This window comes from Aphelocoma coerulescens, chromosome 11, assembly GCF_041296385.1.
Source record: "Aphelocoma coerulescens isolate FSJ_1873_10779 chromosome 11, UR_Acoe_1.0, whole genome shotgun sequence".
NCBI lineage: Eukaryota > Metazoa > Chordata > Aves > Passeriformes > Corvidae > Aphelocoma > Aphelocoma coerulescens.
The window spans coordinates 11,508,013-11,527,929 of record NC_091025.1 but is presented as its reverse complement, the minus strand read 5'-3'; the positions used below and the strand labels follow the sequence as shown (position 1 = coordinate 11,527,929).

General features: G+C 42.8%; 1 protein-coding gene and 1 long non-coding RNA gene across 7 annotated transcripts in view; one reads left to right on the top strand and one right to left on the bottom strand.

Annotated features, from left to right (window-relative positions):
- TOX3 (TOX high mobility group box family member 3) overlaps nt 1–19,917 on the bottom strand; it is a 245,614-nt gene that overhangs the window by 69,615 nt on the left and 156,082 nt on the right. For 2 of the 3 annotated variants that reach the window (XM_069026455.1, XM_069026456.1), the window contains exon 1: nt 3,364–4,154. In XM_069026455.1, the coding sequence (XP_068882556.1) occupies nt 3,364–3,465 (102 nt within the window). In that variant the 5' untranslated portion in view covers nt 3,466–4,154. Of the gene's footprint in view, nt 1–3,363; nt 4,155–18,408; nt 18,535–19,917 lie in introns of those variants that run through there. The other variant, XM_069026457.1, reaches the window with a different exon arrangement.
- On the top strand, nt 4,225–17,968 carry LOC138116769 (uncharacterized). Of its 4 annotated transcripts, none has more exons than XR_011154348.1 (4): nt 4,225–4,300; nt 6,993–8,220; nt 10,348–10,431; nt 14,185–17,968. It is a non-coding gene; the product is annotated as an uncharacterized lncRNA (long non-coding RNA). The 4 variants fall into 4 exon arrangements; XR_011154349.1 differs by lacking the exon at nt 4,225–4,300 and having other exon boundaries at nt 4,340–7,026; nt 7,524–8,220; XR_011154346.1 differs by lacking the exon at nt 4,225–4,300 and having other exon boundaries at nt 4,340–8,220.

Genomic DNA, 19,917 nt, shown 5'->3' with positions numbered 1-19,917 from the left:
GAATCTCAGAATACTGTGGTTGTGGCCCTGATTATGTCAGTGACCGACTGTGCAACCTTGGAGAAACCACTGCACTTCTGTGTCTGTATTTCCTCTTCTGCCCTCTACATGTGTATGCCATGTTGCCACCATCTCAACAAAAGTAATCCCAATTAATCTTCTAGAAACTGCTGCATTACCAACGATGGCAGGGATGCTTATGTACATCAGTCCGTTTTCAAAAGCCTGTCATGTACTCAACACTAAGTCTCCTCCAAAAAAACCCTGAGACGACATCCCTTACCCTTAGGTCTTCCTATCCAGTATTGACCAACAATTTGAAATGCACGACACTGTACTTACAAAGCAATTGGGATGGAAGGTACCTGCATGTCAGGGCCAGGACAGCTCCTTAGCATGCCTGGTTCCAAACCCAGGACTCAGGATACAGCTCCCTTCCCACCTCTGACCCTTCCTCACAGGGCACCCTGAGATCCCAAGTCCTGTCTGGGGGTTCACGGGTCAGTCTGCCACACTCCTGCCAGTGTTGTACCCACTGAAGGAAAATAACCCTACAGTCTTGGGAACTCCTGTTTAAAGCACACAGGTGGAAGGCAGCATTGTCTCACAGGGTGCAATGTATTTGCACTAAAAGGCTTTATATTTGATATTTTTAGACACTATGATGCAAGATACAATTTTCCACATGCAGGCCATACACCATCAACTCTATGTCTTAATGATCCGGAGAATATTTTCACATAAATAACTCTGCTTTTGCACATATATACAACCATGCAGTCTGTTTACTCTTGCCATCACGCTGCTTCCCGGCAGTTGTCTCAGGCAATGTCACTGTCACAAGGAGAATATGGATTCAGCTCCTAACAATGAAGCGGGCATGGATGAGTGGGCAGGATACTCAAATGAGTTTCAGAAAGACTTGAGGTGAAATACTGTCCCTAGTGAAATCAATAACAGTTCTCCCATTTACTTCAGCAGAGTAAACATTTCAGCCCTTTTTTTTTTGGTGCCTTCTGGTCATCTCAGTACCTAACAGAACAATCATTTATTTTCCTTAGAAACACAGGGAAAAGGACAGAAGACAAGGAAAGCAAGGAGGCAAGATTTCAAAATAGATGCCCTCTTTTTATCAGAATAATTAAAAAACCCCCAAACTTACAATTATTCCTATAGCTACAGATTATAAACAGTGCAGAAAATGAGATTAGATTAACACAGTTAAGACCATCCTTTCTAGGAACTCATTCACAAATGCTTCTTCTGTCCTTGAAACACCTGTACAGCACGTTGCTGTTTTCACAGCTAAGCCAATGAAGAGCTCACAGCAACAGCAACACAATTCCTCGTGTGTCAGCCTGCTCCGGATGAGGCCTTTGCATACAAAGATATCTATTATAAGACACAAGCACCATGAGCTGTACTGTGTTAATTAAAATGTTTTCTGCTGCAGACTAGGAGCCTGGCCCACGAGGTACTTGCCAAAATTATGTTCAGGAGTACAGAGACTAAAATGTGTTCCTGAATAGGTCAAAAGTTAGTTGCTTTTGACTTTTGCTGAATGCATGCTCTGTTCTCATTGTACAACGATGGGAAATACAGTCAAAAGGTTATATATAACTGTGCACTAGCACCAAGTTAATGGACACAAGAAACTGCCGATTTTCAGAAAATATTAAAAATTTTGGACGTACAAAAAAAAAATTTAGAAAGAGTCTATAGAGTAACCTGCACCTGAGCCTGAATAAATCCATGCCGTGCATAACACAGGAAAGTCACGGAACAAGTGAAATTTACAGTAAACATGCTGGCTGCCAGTAAGCGCCGCAAGTTTCCAAAATTAGCCGGCCTATCGGCCAAGAGCGGACATTCGCTATGCATTTAGAGCTCTCGGAGTCCTTAGCAGCTCTCAAAGTTCGGGCTGACATTTCATCTTTAATTCATGCCCCTGTGTGCTCCTCCACCCGCGCCTAACAAAGCCGCACGCCGCGAGCCCCGCGCCGGGCGCATGCGCGGGGCCGGGCCGTGCGCGCCCCGCCGGCACCGCCGCTCCGCGGCCAGCTGGACACGGGGCGGACACCGCGCCCCGCCTGCCAAACTTCAGCATCCCGCGGCTCCATGCACAGCAGCCTGACGAGCGGCACAAGAGTCCACTCACGACATCTTCTCAGACGCGATTTCTCTAGGAGAAAGTTTTCCCCAGCTGCTGAATCTATTTGAACCCGCGTCACTTCTCTCTCTGAACGTGAGCTTTGTATTTCAGCAAAGTTTATCTCTTCATTAGGAAAGGATTTTTTTAAAAAAACAGGACTTAGCATAAGTTTAGGCTTTATGCAGCACCCTTCTTGTCCCCAGCATCTCATACAGTGCTTCACAAAAGGCCCCAGAGGTTGGACAAACATAGCACCAGGAAAAACACAGTGTGAAAGGGATCTTTATGTGCATGTGTGAGGGCCCAGTGCTAATAGCTCAATGTGCTATTGACACATCACAGTGCAAACAGCTAAGTCTTTTTCAAAATAGCATGAGTCACAGTGTCATTCTCAACTTTGCCTTTCCCAGATTTGGGTAATTTGTGAAACAAATCATCCCCGTATTATTAAAATGTATTTCTGCAAATGAAGGTAAGACACTGGGAAATTACTATTGCTTCTGACTGTAAGGTTTACTCCAAACACTGCACATGCCGCAAAGGTGTGAACAGACAGAAGTGGTACTGCAACTTCTCTGACAGCCCTCCCCAAAGCAGAGCGTTAGTTACCTTCCTGTACCAGCAGCTGATGTACTTTTAGATAATCCTCCCGTTTGGATAATCCTCTAGTTAGGAACTGGCCCTAACAGAGCCGGACTGAGCCAAGAGAACAGAGCAGAGGGAGGCTCCGTCCTCTCCTCGAAGGGCTGTCCAAACCCATCGGGCTCTGCCCGACGCACCTGGAGCCGCTGCGGCTCCCGCCCGGGGAAAGTTCGGCGAGTTCTGACCCCGCCACGAAGGCTGCGAGCTCGGGACGCGCCTTTGTTCGCCGGCCGTGGGTAGCAGGATCGCGCCCCGAGCTTTTCCCGGCTGTCTGCCGCTCGCACCCCTCTGAACCGCCCGAGCAGCGGCCGAGGGCGGGTTCTCCGGGGCGAGCCCCGCCGCAGCCGCGGCAAGAGGAGGCGTCTGGCCCCGCCGCTCCAGCCCCGCCGACCACAACTTTCTGGGACCGGGCATCCCCCGGCCCCGCGGAGAGCGGCGGGCGCACCCGCCCCAGGCTCCGCGCATCCCCCAGCCCCGAGCTTCCCCTCCCCGACAGAGCCCCAACTCCCGTCCGCGGGGAACCGGCCCGGGCAGCAGCACGAGGAGTTAACACTCGCGGGAATAATCACCTTGTTGTAGTTGTAGTAACCCAAACACTGGGCAAAGTCCAGGTTGGAGGGGTCTCCGGGGAGCGCGCTGCCCGCCGCAGCCGGGTAAAATCTTACATCCATGCTGGAGGTTTGGTCCAAGAAGTGCACTTGGAGAGACCGCCGGGAGGTTTAATAGATCCACCTTCAAGTGCCTTCCCCGGGGTAGGGGCACGGGCAAACCGCCGAGGGAGCGGAGCTGCTGGGCGCCGAGCCTGCCCGAGAGCGAGGACGAGCGAGGGCCAAGGGGCGGCGGGGACAGCGGGGGAAGAGAAGGCGGAAAAGTGCAGGTAAACAAGGAGGAGACGAGAGGAGGATGAGAGGAGAGGTGGGCAGCGGACCCCAGGTGGGTGCCCGTCCACCTCGGCGGGAGGAGGGGAGGGGAGGGAAGGAGGGAGGGCAGGGGAGCGGGAAGGAGGGAGGGAGGGAAGGAGGGAGGGCTGTTGTTTTTTAAAAGCTCAGTGCCAAGCCACAGGCTTTGCCTCCGCATTCAGGAGCAGCTGCTGTACACAAAGGAGCCACGCGCCCGGCGCGGACGGACTGACGGACGGACCGGCCGCCGCTGCCCGCCGCAGCCCGCCCGACAAAGGCGGGAGGACCGTCACCGCCGCAGGGCCGGGAGCGGGGCACGGTGGGGTCGCGGCCGCCCCGCGCTGCCAGGGAGGGGGCGGCTACCCCGGACTCGGTGCAACAGGGCTGCGCTGGCCGGGCGCGCCGAGGGGCGAAGTGCCGAGCGAGCGGCGCCGCGCTGGCAGCGCTCCCCGGGCGGAGCGGCCGGGCCCGCGCCCCTCCCCGCCCCTCCCGCCGCCCGCAGCCCCCCCCGCCCGGTGCGCGCCCGCGCCGCCGCTCGCCCGCCCGGGCCGGAGCCGGGCCGGCAGCGGCCCTGCCCATGGCTGTCCTCTCTCCCGGAAGGTTCCAGGTGAGTAACTTTCACCGCTTCCACCAGTTTTCTGCCCTTTTCTTTTTTTCTTTTTTTGGTAATGCACTTTATCGATTCGCACCGCTGCCTTGCTGCGTCAGGTTGGTAGGAGAAGAAACGAGATTTTTCTAAGGTGCTGTCAAGAGCAGGACTTTAAACCACAGTAGCCTGCCTCACTCACAGAAACCTTCTCACACTCTTAAAGTCTCCGGGTGATGAGTCAAAGCAACCCGCTAATAACCCAGATTTGTTTAGTCAGTCATATGCACAGCCCAGCCGTATCTGCTCCCTTGCACGGAGCTTTGCTGACCCGAAAATCTGCTCCAGAACTTTTGAAGAAAACACTAAAACAGTAAAGGCCACTTAACCTTGTGACTTGAGCCCTGCTGACAAGGTGCAAGGAAGAATGATGAAAACACACTCTGGACTCCAGGCTTCCGTGACAAGGAGAGAATTGTCTTTTGGGTCTAGGGAGGATTCCCGGGCAGTTCTTATACCGCTGAAAGTGTGCCCCAGACAGAGTTTCCTTCATTCGGTTGCAAAATAGCAATGATAACACAGGTATACAGATTTAATTGTACAACGGCAGCAAGACCTTCTCTGAAGGACAGACATCCTGGGCACATGCTCAGTCCCACTTCTGACTGCTTCAAGAGCTTAGTGCCCCATACTTCATCTCCAGGCAGGTTTCTGTGCTGTCTAAAAACATAGGGAGCAAACTGTAAAACAGTCAATAGCTACATCATGTAGAAAGGAACATCTTCCCAACTCCATTCCTAGAAATCTTATGTTCAATATTTGCGGTGGCACAAATAGCTCCTGCTTGCACAGGACATGCCAGATCACCCTTATTCAGGATATTGATTCTGACATATCACACTTTGAAGTGAAGATCTCTAGCATGGTATTTTGCACTAAGAGCAGAATTAAACACAGCACAGATACACATTTGTATTTCCACAGAGTATTCAGAATTTAACTTTCTAGAAAACTGTGTATGAATGGGTAAATGCCTCGATACCAAAGATAACAGGCATACTCTGTCAAACACCTAATCCAATTTCATATTCATTGTGGCAACCATTTTTAACCAATGGGATAAGACTGCAAAATGTACTCTGTTGCTAGAAGGGAAATGGTTAAGGAACACAGAGCACAGAGGATTCCCACAGGCACACCCCATATCTGTGGCAAAAAGTTACTTATACTCCTCAGAGAAACAAATTGTTCAGAAAAAGACAATGCAACTATTTCAGAATGCAATATTGCATTAGAGCATTTCTCCAACAGAGTGATGGAAAAGTGGTAGTGTACAGGCACAGCAAACACCTTTCAGTTGGGGCTAATAAAGTCATACTAGCTTTGTTTTATTCTTTGGTGAGAAACATTTCTATAAACCCAAGTGTACATGTTAGATTAAACAGATTCTCAGGTATAGGAACAGATCACTGGCCTCAAGTTCTGGAGTGCTCTGCTGTGTGAACACAGCTAGTTCCCACTGCCTAACTCTGGTTCTACACTTTTAATGAACTCTGAAAGCATATTTCCACTGAATTCAGAGGAAAACTACATCAGGGAGGAGTGAACAGCAAATGATTCCAAGCTTGGCTTTGGTCCTGTTCCTCACTGCAAGCAGGTGCTGAAGGCTGCAGACCTGTGTGATCTGTGGCCCTGAGCAGTGCATGGCCTACTCTGGCTGGGCACAGCTCCTGCCTGGCAGCACAGCCCAGCTCACCTCTCCTGTCCCCCTGCTTGAGCAGTGGCCTCTGCTCCGGGGCCAGGAGCGGGGAGCGGGAGGCACACCAGGTGCTCCGGGGACCAGCAGCTACTGCCACTGGGTTAGGAGGCTTGGGTTCAGGAGATGAGCAGATAATGGTGATGCAAATAGTGAGGATTTTAAGTATTCTGCTGTTTCCAACACAGTTCCTTCTGAATGTAAGAGAACAGGCACAACAGTAATACCTCAAAATACTCAATTTTGACATCATTGGCTCAGAAAGTTAGTGTAAAATCAAAACTGACTAAGTCAGCATTAAAAAAAAAAAGTAATTACATTCAAGCTAGACAAAACACCCCCAAGGTATTATTTGGTGAAAAGTTTTGAAATACTGTTTATGCTATCATGAAACTAAAACAGAACTTTGATATTTCCAGCAAAAAAAACCTAAAAATTCCAGTTCCTGGCTATAATCTGCCTTTGCCACCTTTACCTAGTGCCCAAAGTAAGTCTTTTGCAGAACTAATATGACTGCAGTGAAATTAATAAGTGATCTAAAATGATCTAAAGAAAAACCGAGGAGAAACTGGGATGTATATGCTAACTTATTTTTCTTTTTAAATAAAATATGGTTTATGTCATATTGTATCAGAGAGAATTGTACAAACTAAAAAATTAGGCAAGTGTGTGTTTTTCTTTCTCAACACCTCTTGAATGTAGTTTATTAAATAAGTAAACTTGAGTAATCTCTGCTATACTTTCAATCCATATACAGGATGTCATTATGTGTTTGTTATTACAACGTATTTATCTCAGTAGTACCTTAAAGATGGAAAATGAGCCAAAGTATTTGTAACCTTCTGTACACGATGCTTGAAAGGAGTCCAACAAATTCTTCTCTCAAGCCATTCTCTTTAAGGTCCTTCAGTAAAACTATGGCTTTGAAATTCTACTTTTAATTTTTTTTTCTTTCAGAGTAGATGGAAGTATGAAGTATTTGCAATTTTGAGTAAGTATTCTTTTTTTTCCTGCTGGTTTAATAAAAGCAAGTATCTATCTACAGTAAGTGGAGTACTCCAGTAATTTCCCTGGTGCTGGGTAGCCTCAATTTCAAAGAAACTTTTTGAAAAGCCTTGTTTCATAAAGGTTTGAATGTATGCCTACTGATGCCAACAATTATGATTCAGGCAGCAACACACAAATGGTGACTCTGTTCCATCTTCAGCTATACTTTCTTCTGACTCATCATCACAATTCAATTTTAAAAGCCATTAAGAACACTCAAACTGCTTTTCTGATGTAAGAACAGAAATTGTATTGAGTGAATCAATCATATACAAACTTGAAAGTGTGCCTGCACAAATTCTCACTGCTGCCCAGAAACCTTTCAACTTGCACAGGTAAATATGAATGTTCAAAGCCTGGCTGATTCCCGCACAAGCCTTGCAACTCTTGCTTGATTTTTTTTTTTTTTTTTATATGAGGCCAAACTTTGTATCCTTACAGCCTTTGCAAACCCTGTGTCAGTTCAGTAACATGGAAATAGTATCTGAGGCTCAGTAACAAAGGCACTGGAAGATTTACTGCAACAAACCACAGGGTCAGGAAGGAACCTCAGAGATGAGAGCAAACAGACCAGATCTCTTAACACCCAAATTCTCAGGTAGGCAGCCAAGTCCTCCACAGGCACCACACCACAGCAACCCCCCTGGCTCTGGCCACAGAGTTCCCTCCTGCTGGCAAAGACAGCAAGTATGGGAGGGGCAGGAAAATGAGGGAGAAGGGATGGAACGAGCTGAGGCTGGGCTGAAACTCTCTGCTCCGGTTTTACAATGCAGAGTCAACATTTAAAAGACCTGACATTCACTTCCACAATGCAGCATCCATGTCTATTGCCCCAGCCCTCTCCACAGGGTTAGGGGAAGGTAGTTGGATTTACCCTGGGCAGTGCGTGGGAGAAACACCCAAATTCTCAGGAGGTTCAGTAACAACTTTTACCCACAAACTTTAGAACACTCGAGTAGGATAAGGTACTTGGCAAATTTTAAAACATCCAGATGCAGTAAGGCACTTTGCAAATTTTAACTCATCAAACTCTAACCCATCCAGACGCAACAAGGCACCTACTGGAACTTTTTGGTCCAGCTTTGAGAAGAGGAAGGTAGAAGAAAGAGGGAGAAAGAAAGAAAAGGGAGAGAGAAAGGTAAATATTCACCATCCTAGGACCCACTATTCCTCTAGTCTCCTACACTCTGTCTTTCGGCTTCTGTAAGAACTGGGAAGAACAAGAGGAAAGGGAGGAATACAACATCTCTGCTGTCACCTGTTAAGACTGTCTTAGCCCCTTCACCCCAGAGCACATGTGGAGGATGGAAGGGCACAAAACAAAAAGGGTGGAATACAGAAGGAGAAAAGAAAGATAGAGCACCAAGCAGGTCTGGTTTAGAAAAGAGTCTAAAGCCTCCTCGAATCAATAGAAAGTCCCTTTAATTGATTGCAGTGGGCTTTGAGTTAGACCTATATTCTACTTATCAAGTACAGCTGCTGAGAATCAATAATATTTTGACTCACCCTGCAAAGCAGCAACTACACTAGTAACTTCTGGCTAAGAAAAAGTACAATTAATAGCATATTAATTCATTAGAGTTTATCTCACTGAAGTTCCCTTTTCATCAGGTGGTAGAGTCAGATGGTACTTAGAAGTGAACACACATGCACAAATATCCTATATGAGGCCATAAAGAAAATACTTTTGTTCATAACATTAAGTCAGATCAAATATTCATTGATATCTACATTTCTTAGCAAGTATCTCAAGCAGAGATCAATAAACACTTATTAGTCACTGACTACATTTCCTGCAGTGAAGGAGGGAATTTCAGCCAACAGATCGGAGAAGCCAAGCAGTTGGGGGAGCTGGAGTTTAGTGCTTACCTGCCAGATGATCATTTACCTTCTCATTGTCTCAGTTGCCACAACTAGAGAACTACAGATCAAAGGATTATTTAAAAACTATAGCCATTCCTTTAAAATACAAACCATTATTTCAAAGTACAAGTATGGATTGTTGCAAGGGAAAAAAAATCACAACTGCAAATTTTTGGTTTCTGAAAATTCTTTCAGGCCCAAGTCAGGAAATGCTTTACTTTGTGAAACTGGGAACAAAATAAAATCGTTAAACTTTTCAAACATTTACATGTGCCTCTTTGATGTTTCTGTGGATTGCTGAAGTCTCTTACTTTACCAGAAGTATTCTACCACCTCAAATCACATACAGTATTTCAAACCACATTCTACTAGAAAAACAGATACTTGAGTTGTTTAGAGAGCAGAGACAACCATTAATACTGCTGAACTATGTTACAGCAAAAAGATTTCTGCTACTTTAAAGAAAGTATTCCATAACCTTCCAAAATCACCTGTGTGTAACGGACAATACAGGATTACTTTTTGGCAGAGGGAATATCCTGTTGCTATTGACTGCAGTGTTACAGTAGCCTCACATAATAGTACACAGTTATTGTGAGATAAAGATCACGTTGAAAAACAAACCGATTGCAGTACAGAAAACAGTGAAGAACCTGTCCAGCAATATAAAAATTGACTTCTTTAGGAGAATAATGACTGGAACAGTGTCACTTCTAGATTAGCATTAAAGAATAAAAGTTTTAACTGAAACTGAGAAATTAATGCAATGTAGTCCTTTCTTCCAGGGACGCCATTTTAAAGCAAGACAGGAAAACTTGGTTAGAGATGGTGCTGTATGTGGTTTTATATATATACATACATACATACATATAAAAATTATATGTCTGTATATTTTTATATATATATATATATATATATATATATAATTTATATCATCTGTTAATATAAAGCTGTGTGGCATGTGTCTGTTTTTCTCCTCCAGCTCTCTCCACATTCATACATTTGTTGAATTTAAACTGCTGGAACTGTTACAAGGGGGGGGGAGGGGAAGCTACTGCCACCTACTTTTTACAGGAAATTTACAAGAACAATGTCTACAGAAAGAAAAATATGTTCACCATGAGCAATCAAAATTCTTCTTTAAATTTCTGTGTTAGTCTAGAGGAATGTGTTAGGCAGAAACTTTCATTTTACAGTAGAACCGAATCTAATTACTGAAAGAATTATTTTAATGAAAAGTCTTAGTGAGATATACTGAAGAGTTTTTCCAGGTGAGAAAGGTTATATTTAATCCTTGTATCTTCAACAGATTCACTCATGCATGTTTTCAGTTTTAATTTCATCCAATGTTCTTTTAGGCAATGGTTTGAAATATACACATCTGACCTCTGATATGTTTCAGGTGCACACATTGCAATAGAAAGCACCTAAAGAAGGATGTGGGGATGTTTCTGGAGCGATGAAGGAAATGTCTTTCTGAGATTTTGTGAGTTTAATTCAACAATGCTGTATTTCCCCAGTGCAAGGGCACACTCACCCTTGAGAGCTGCGTGGTACCCTGGGGGGAAGGTGAGCAGCAGTGCCCTGGCTGTCCCGAGCTGGGGGGGTGGCTCTGTCCAGCATCAGTGACCACAATGCACATCCTTTGTTGGTGGCTGGGAAAGGGATGGGCTTTTGGTCATCTCTTGGAGCCGATGAAGGACCTGATGAGACACTGCCAAGATATAAGGTAAAAGCAATGTATAGCTTCACAGTCATGCCTCAAAATCAAAAGCAATTATTTAAAAATGCTGCTCTCATCATGTCCCTTTCAAATGTTACAGTGACTTACCATGATATTAATGTCACACCATCTACTACCACAGGTTATGACATAAAATAATTAGTGACCAATGCTAGAGAATGTGAAGATATTAAAAAAAAAAAAAAAAAAAGGGCTGTAGACATAGGGCTTTATTTGAATAGATCAGATCCATACAATAACTGAGAGTAGTCTTCCAAAGGACCCATTAGTTATCCTTTAGGTCTTCTAATTAATGATGTAGTCTTCTGAGAGCATATTAATAACTCTGATATTAATAGCAGCATAATTCTATCTGAGGATTAAAAAAATGAAGCACTATTTTATAAGTACTTGTAAAAGAGAGTTTGGGACTTAGACAAATACATAAATTCATGAGATTGAAAATTGAGAAACAGATTTCTGAAGGTGTGATTAGGGAACGCAATAACATCTCTAAAATGAACTGCTATACTTTCATTCAGGAATTACGTTCAGTTATAGAGTTGAGCTTTTTTTTTTTTTGATGCCTCAATGGAGTGGGTTTTCAATGTTGAAAAGCTAATGACAGATTCCAGTTCTCAAGACTATTTCCTGAAGCTCATGAACAGTAGGTGCCAAGCTGTTCTTAAAGAATCAGTCCCCATTTCCATGAATGGCTAATATTTAATAAAACATCTGATCACAAAACCAAATCTAAAAAAAAAAATCAACAGTAAAATAACACTCCAACTTGCTACTAAATGCAATGTTCTTTGATATAAGTCTATTTCAACTTTGTTTATTCCAGGGTTCCAGCAGCCACAATAATCAATGCAGAATTTTCCATGTGATTTACACATTGCTTTTTAAAATGAATTGTCTGAAACAAAAAATGCTTTTTTCTGCTGCCTGGCTTGTTTTCTAAAACATATTCTCTTTCTTTTAAAGTGAGAGAACGACCTCTGCTTCAGGAACAATTTTCTGAGACAGTGTGTTTATCAAATGGCTTCTCTGCTTTCATGAAAACAATTTATTTTCACTGAACTCCTCAAGATAAGCACTGAAGTCAGGAAGAATGTACAATGACATTTATAATTACATTCAAGAAACAAATATTTTGCTAAAGAAAGGGTTTGGATTTTTATCAGTTTTAGAGATACAAAATATTTTCTTTCTTCCAACATATCGTTTAACGATATTTTCTCCCTGAAATTACAAAGTGTATTTTCATATGCATGGAAAGAAAAGCCCAGGACAGTAATCTTCTCATAGAAAGGCTACAGTATGCATCCTAAACAATGAAAGCTGTAGCATAATCCTTACAACCAAATTGCCTTCCCTGCCCCACTCTTGAGAAATAATCTGCAGAAAAGGCCAATTTAAGCAGGAGGATACATGCCCCTTGCAGAGCCTCCTCCAAACAACCCCTCTATGCCCAATCTTAGGCAAAACAGCTGTCTTTTGGGATGGCACATCCATTTCTCCAGCTTTCCTCCCACGCTTTCCCCTTCCTCAGAGACAGTTTCTTAAGCTCCAAAGCTCAGTGCAGAGCCTATGGACACAGGGCATGGTGCCTCCCATTCTCTGGGGAAGTAGAAGACCTTGCTAAGAAGTCTCCCTCTGTTTCCCTTATGGATTCAGCCCTGGATCTGTTCTCAACCACCAAAACCAGAAGCTCAGTAGTGCCAGACAATTACTCCTTCCTGCTATATTCTGAACTACCCCTAAAATCAAGGTAGTCCACAGTGTATCTCATTTTTCAGGACAAAGGAGCCACAGATTTAGCCATACAGTGCCTGTATTTTGAAATGCAAATTCAATAACTACCTATGCAAAAGCTGCCCATGAATATATTTAGGAGTTCCATTTGGGCTGCCTGGAAACATGGGGTTTACAGGATTAAAAAGACGTACTGCTATCACTCCAATGAATGCCCTTTAATTTGCAGGAATTCATTATAGAATAAAAAAATTTAAGATCTGGTTTATTCCTTGTCAGTCAAACATCCTAGCTTTTCATTATCCCATTTTTTTTCAGTGCATGTAGGTAGTTCTCATCATAAAGATTCCCTGATAAAGTTCTCCTCCAGAGACATACTCTTTTTGTAGGCTCAGCTAGTGAAGAAATATCATTCATTTGTAATACTCAAAGAGAAGTTGAAACAAAATCAAAAGCAGCTGAAAAGAGATTGTATTTCACTAATATACACCAAGGCTTTATTTAAAATATACAGTGTTAAATTTGATCAAATATCAACCCACCATTCAGAGTGAAATAATCTCTTTTAATTTGCATGTATCTGTGTGTGCCAAAGAGAAGTGTGTTTCCTTTCAAGCAGGTGCACATCCTGCTATGACTAAATCTCTAACTCATCAAATTGCTTTACCAGTGTGGGACATGCCCTTTTTCTGGAACAGCTTCAAGCATTTTCCCCAGCATTTCAGCCACCTGTTTACCGAGTTCATACTCCAAAGGAGATGCATGCAATTAGAAACAAGGAAATGAAAATAAATGACCTTGTTTGTTATAAATAACAAAGAGACTCAGCAAAATTAATGCAGTGAAGCCTGACCTTCTGACCTGAAAGAAAGAATCACCTCATTCCTTTGTAGCAGGCTCACAATGCTCCAGCACCAGGCATTGTTATGCAGCTTTGCCTCTTTTGATGGATCTTAAAGGAGTATATTCTAAATATTAAATGTTTTACAAGTTAGATTAGGAAATTTGCATTAAAAAGAATGTTGAAACAAAGTCAAGAGAGCAATGATAAAGATTATCACTGCTTCATTTAATGAATCCAGGTAAGTTGTGTGTATGGCAGTTAACTATAATACAGTTTTTCAATTGAAAAATAAATATGGCATTCCAGGTGCTAAAAAGCCATGAAATGTCTCCTTCGGTGCTTGGTGAATTGATGAGGGAGAAAGTTTTTAATTAGCCAACTCCAGGAAAAGGAAACATTTTTCTTTTGTTAATTGTTTGTGCTATGATGGTCTGACTTTTGAAAAAAAAGCAAAGTACTTCCACAACTACTGCCAAAAATATATTTTTTTTTCCTCATCCTTTAATTAGGCAAGTAGAAATGCCTTCTTTTGTATGAAGCTTACTGAATAATGTTTCTGTGGGTTACATTTTCACTTTTAGTTGATTCATGTCAGTCTGGAACAGCGTCCAGCTGCAACAGAGGGCAAGGTGTTAGAAATTTGTTTCCCTGCTTGTCTTTGGAGAAAATGAGAACACAGTGTTGTTTTCATGGCAGTCCTCACAAAAAGAGCAGTGTGTAATTACAGTGCTGGTTCCCATCTTGTCAGTCTCCCAAACAAGTCTGTTATTAATGAAGCAGCTCAGAACCGTTGCAGAAATGAAAGGAAAATGCGTTCGCATCTCACTGAAAGTAGTTCCCACGACAGGTATTGTTTGATAAAGATTTTTCCAAAACTTGTTTTGTGGGTTTTCTTCACTTTCTCTCACTTTCAGTAACATCCATCCAGCTGCTGAGGTACTGCAACACTCTTCGCAGCAATCACAGCCTCAGCTTTGCAAGCTTCTCTTCCACCCAGACCGCATTGACGGGAGTGGACATGGGGCAGGTCTACCTGCAGTGCCCGGGGTGATGGGCACAGTCCAGGGACACAGGCAGCTGCCAATGCGGGGGGCACAGAAGGGATGGCAGTCACAGAGAGGCACTGGGAAATCAGTCTCATACACGGAGGCAGCTCCTGGGGCAGAGCAGCAGCTGGAGCAGCAAAAGCCGCCTGATGCAGAACCACGATCGAGATCAGGAGCGTGGGGGTGCAGTGGCTCTTCTCCTCCCCACCCTCTCATCCTTCTTCCACCATTCTGCATCCAATGGAGCCGCCTTGAGTTCTTGGCATGACTCACTCCTGCTCCCAAACTTTTACAGCAAAAGTGTGACCTGAATGAATAATTTCCAGCAGAAAAAGAGAGCTGATCAACGCAGCCTCTCCTTCTGCTCATGAAGTCTCATGAACAGCTTGTGCTTTTGTCCAAATGTGTGTATCATTGAAAACTAAATACTCCACATGGCTGAAGGTAGGGATATGTTGAAGTGTTTGACTGAATCAGAGACCTTCAGGGTATTATCTTCTCAATCAATCTGCATTTGTCCGCACAGATTGAAATCAGAGCACTCAGATGTCTAAATGCTGAGCTGTGAGGCCCTGTCTGACAAGCCCCATCTGAGAAAACCTGCATGACAAACAGGTTCTGAGAACTGAGCCCAACCAGAAGAAATTCAGCGTTTGTGGAGCCTGAAGTCACAGTCTCTGTCCTGCTCTGGGGCTCCACATCTGGGCCACCAAATACCCAGACTGGAGAGGGGCTGATCCACCACTGCATGACGTGCAAGGGTTGGAAAAGGGAGAGCAGAGCTGCAGATCCATTAACAGGTCTCACGCTCTGAGCATGAGACCTTATTTTTCTAAAAATTTTGAGTATTTATGTGAATATCTATCGTGAAATGCATGGACTGGGTTTATCTTTTTGGCACTTACTGACTTCAGCAATCAGTGTGTAGTTCCTCTTCTTTGTGAGGGATAAGTGGAAATAATTGATCACCTTCTGCAAAATCTCATTTTTATCCATTCACAATAAATTCTAGATTAATATTATTCAACAAATAACTTGAAATTCACTTGTTTAATATTTGTCCTAAAACTCACTCATTGAAGGAATTGTGGTAATTCAGCTTTAAAAGCCTATCATTGTAGGCAAAGCAAATTCAGGGCTCTCAGGAAAAGTCTGTTAACTCCCCCACATTTGCTTTATTACAACCTCAATATATGATATCTTAAATGAGCAAAATAGTATTGCAAATATTCAGTTGTTATGTATTTGTTCAAGACACAGCTCCCAGACTCCTGTGAGCTGCCTGAAGAATCACTGAGTGAAAATATTAAAAAAATTGGAATGAACAATTCTTTTTTTTTTAAATTTGTATTTAAATGATTATAAGAAAGAACACAGAAGAAAGGCACACAGTGCTATTTAGTAATGGACTGAGATCCCAGCAGCTCCACAGCAGTTACTGTAGGTAGCTAGTGACTTCCATAAACTCTGTCTTAAACTCAGGATGTGCATGCAATACAGAGATGAGCCATGCTGCCTGCAGCATCCAAAGCTGTGCATCTGCTAAGCAAGCTTTGCTAGGCTTTGCTTAACCACACTGTGGTCCAGGTTCCCAGAGCATTATAAAAACTGTACTCTCTGCTGCAGGCTGAGGAGAGCGATTTGAGTGTCCCGATGACAATGGCCCAGGACAAAGCCCATTTCACTCCTTTCAGGCCATATGGATCTCAAAGGTTAAAGGCTGTAATTGTCAGCAACTCCTTGGTATTATTTGCAGACAGAAGGAGAATAGTGTTAGTCCAACTAATTTCTAAATTTCCACCACTAGTGGAAAACTTGCTTGGGCTATTTAGAGACAGCAGGCAGCAGAACAGAGCAAAATAATCTTCTATGTCACATAGGCAGTGTGATCTTCTGGATCAGCAGTTCTAGTCCCTCTTGGACTGTTCTCTGCTTTAGCATGTGGTTTATAACCAAGCTTCAGCTAAGACAACTAAATATATGCATTTTTTTCCCTTTCTGTGCAATCTCCCCAGACTTAAACTGCCTTCTTCAGCTGACTGCCTTTATTTTAGAGCAATGACTTCCACCCTACAGTTCCAGTCAAGTTTACTGCAAATTGTGCAAGCACCAAACCCATGCTAATGTGCAGTTCTAACATGCAAGCTGGTTGTGCAAGAACAACCATTTGCTCTGCACCACATCCTTGAATGTCCTTGCAATACCTGGGTGACAGACCTCATTGCTGGGAAGAGTGGTCTTTTCTGTAATGACAACCTAAATCAAATACTGAGACAAAGAACACAGCAGTGTTACATCCAAAAATCAGTGGTAGAGATATGCAAATAAAAACAGTATTTCAAAAGGCTTGTAATGAGTAGCATCCAGAATGAGTGATATTATAGAACTGGGTTTAAAAAGCAGCAATTTTCAGGAGCATTAGTTTACATGGAGCACATGCATAACTGGCTTTGAAATTCAGCTGAAGTCAAGTCTCCCTGGAAAGCAAATGGTGCAGTTTTACTCCTTGGCTGTTTAAATGATTCAGGAAGAGTAGCTACCCACACTGGAGTAGGGGAACACATTTTTTTTCCCCAAGAATACAGGAGGCACATGATGACCAAGAAAATAGTTGTGAAGAACAGAGTTCCTACACACAAGCCAGGGCTCCCCCAACTGCAGCTCCTGCAATTCACAATTAAAGGCGCCACATGGTCAAAGTTATTGTCACTGGCACTGGGGAAAACCTAAGAATTAACAAAAGTTTCCTTCTTTCTTCCTCTAATACCCATCCGAGGAGAGAGTAAGCAATACCACAGACAGTTTGAGGGGACAAAGAGAGTGTCAGGGCCAGTGTCCCTGTCTCAGCACGACAGCCCTTACTGGCCATGGCTCTGTGAGCTACTGCTGAGCACATAATGATTTTGCATTGAAAGGCTAAACCAGCCATTGCTCTGGACTGAACAACCACAACTCTAACTCATTCCTTCATTAAATGCTTTGCCATTCCTTGAGAATGAGAGGGTCTATAGAAAAATCACATTACCCTGTATTCCACTGGTAAACAATATCTTATATATATTAAACTGTTCTATAGTAGTCATCTGTTCTTTCCAAGCTGTGACAGGACTTTGAATTATTTGCTCTATCAGCAACTGCTGTAGTAAATTCCCCAGTTATGCCGTGCATGGCAGGCTTGCGGAAACACCCGTGACAATGAAGCGAGCAGAGAACTCATACATGACGGAATCCACTCAGTAGACTGGTTTTTGGGGACAGTTGGGCCTCAACAAACAATCCTTTCTTCTCAGTCTATAGAGGAGCTGCACTGGGGCCTACTTTGGCCATTAGTCTAAGGAAAGCCTTTGTTGAACATATAGCTGCTTCTCACATTGAAAGAATAAATCACATTCTTATTCTGGGTATGTCTCCACTGCATTCACTGATGTGAATGTTGTTCCATGGCTGAAAAACTGGGTAAACAGCGTGCCCTGTGCAGCTCTGCGCTGCTGTGGCTACATTACTGCCTGAAAAACCTCATTTACAGCCAGCCTGGATGTGCCTGTAAGAGCAGCCCTGGCAGAGATCTACTCTTCAGACAGCATTCCTCTTTTCAGGAATATTTCATTCTTCAGGCTGGATTGCCAGGATTTGAACCACTTTGGAACCCACTTTTCCTGAAAAGGAGAAGGGAAAATCCTATCTTTTCTATGCATTTAGTGAAGAAAAACACAATCTAGGGAAGTTTCAGGAATGGTTCTGAGTCTATAGGGGTTTTTTTAGGGTTATGCAGATATATGTAAATTTCTCAAGCACACATCCTAGAAGCACAAGTCCCAGATAGTGCATGTTCCCCCTCTAATACTTAAAATCCAGAATAATTAATGTTCCTAATTGCTTCAATGTACAGCAATTCCATATCCATTCATCTTCACAATCATACACCACTCTCCACTCTTCAACACGCTTCATCTTTTAACTTACATTTATGTCCATCTTCATATCCTCGAAAGAAAAGGGAAGCTCCAGGTTTCAGCAGACCATAGGGACCTCTGCTGACAGTTTCTATAGAGGCGGTCATCGTTGGATGAATAGAAGTGGTTTGCATCATACCTGAGCCTCAGTTACTGGAGATTAAGTTTCCTGTTTGACTGAGTCTGATGATCCATCATCGCCCTGGCAGAAAGGCTCCCGTTTCCAGGCAGGATGCTACAGCTTCATCTCAGCTTTTGATGGACTCTTAAGTATAAAAAAATATAGCACATGTTAGTCCATGTGCAGATAGAATTCTGCATTTTGACATTTGAACAGGAGTTTATTTGTCTCTGGCAAAAATTTCCTGTGTCCCTCCTACCTCCCATTTCAGTTAGCACTTTTCCATTAAGTGCTGTGTTACAGAAGAGAACCATGGCTGAAGCAAGAGAAGAGCTGGTTAAACAGGGAGGCTCTTGGGAAGCACCAGTCCCTGAAGGGCTCTCACAATTTTAGTTCAGATCTACAGCATGCAAATTTCTGGGTTGTGATACCAATATATAAATGTATATATATATATGTGTGTGTGTGTGTGTGTGTGGTGTGTGCATGTTTGTACGCCTCTGCATAGATATAAATTTAAATTAATTAAAAGAAAACAAAAAACCCGAGCAAAACCAAAAAGCAAGTAGCTCCTCTGATGACACAATCCTTTCTGCTATACGTTTTCAAACCGGATAAATGGTAGACACAAAAGTATATTTAGTAAAGTAGTGTTTACTCCCTCTTGCCACACACAACTTACTTGTGCTGTTGGGGAATCACTGCAGGAAAATTTCCAATAACCAGAGTTATAACCACCTCTAAATTAAAATTTCTATTTTGAAGTTTTTCTGCCTTATTTTATTATTTATTGTAATAGAACTGCCTTGCATAAAAAGATATACATAAAAAGATTATGTATAATTATTTGCAAAGAAAACAGCTCACTGTAAATGCTAATGTTAAATGTCTGTGTTTTTAAAACTTTAGATACACTAACCCTTTAAATTATTGTTTCAATTATTTCTTCCTCTTGATGCCATTAATAAATTATTTTGTATATGCAATTGCTCCCTATTTGTGTAAGGAATTCCAAATAAATGCAGAGGTCATTGATTTCTCTTAGTTCATGTCCTTTGTTCTTGCATCTCAAGAGTCCAGCTAACCCGGTAGCCTTTATCCTGCCTATTCCCTTTAGAATTATCTTTGACTCAATGAGATAACCTCTTAATTTCCTCTTCTATATACCTGCTTTCTCTAACTTTAGCAAATAACTAAGGTCTCTCTGCCCTTGTACCATACTAACAGTGGGTTTGAACCTTTTCTGATTGTAAAATAACTTTTTTAAAGATAATTAAAACCAGACTGGTCTTTTGAGCATTACCCTGATACTGTCATGTCTCTCCAGTATCAGACTACATGAAGACTCTGTATTTACATTTCACACCTTGCTGTGACTCTTTTTGCTGTTCATTCCTTTCTTTTTTTTTTTTTTTTTCTGCTGAGAGCTCTTCAGTCTTACTGCTCTCCATTGGTCTGGGCTGTTTCTAAAAGCATGTTATACATTCTTTACCTGATGGCAAGCTGGTGGTCTTTCCTATTCTAAGT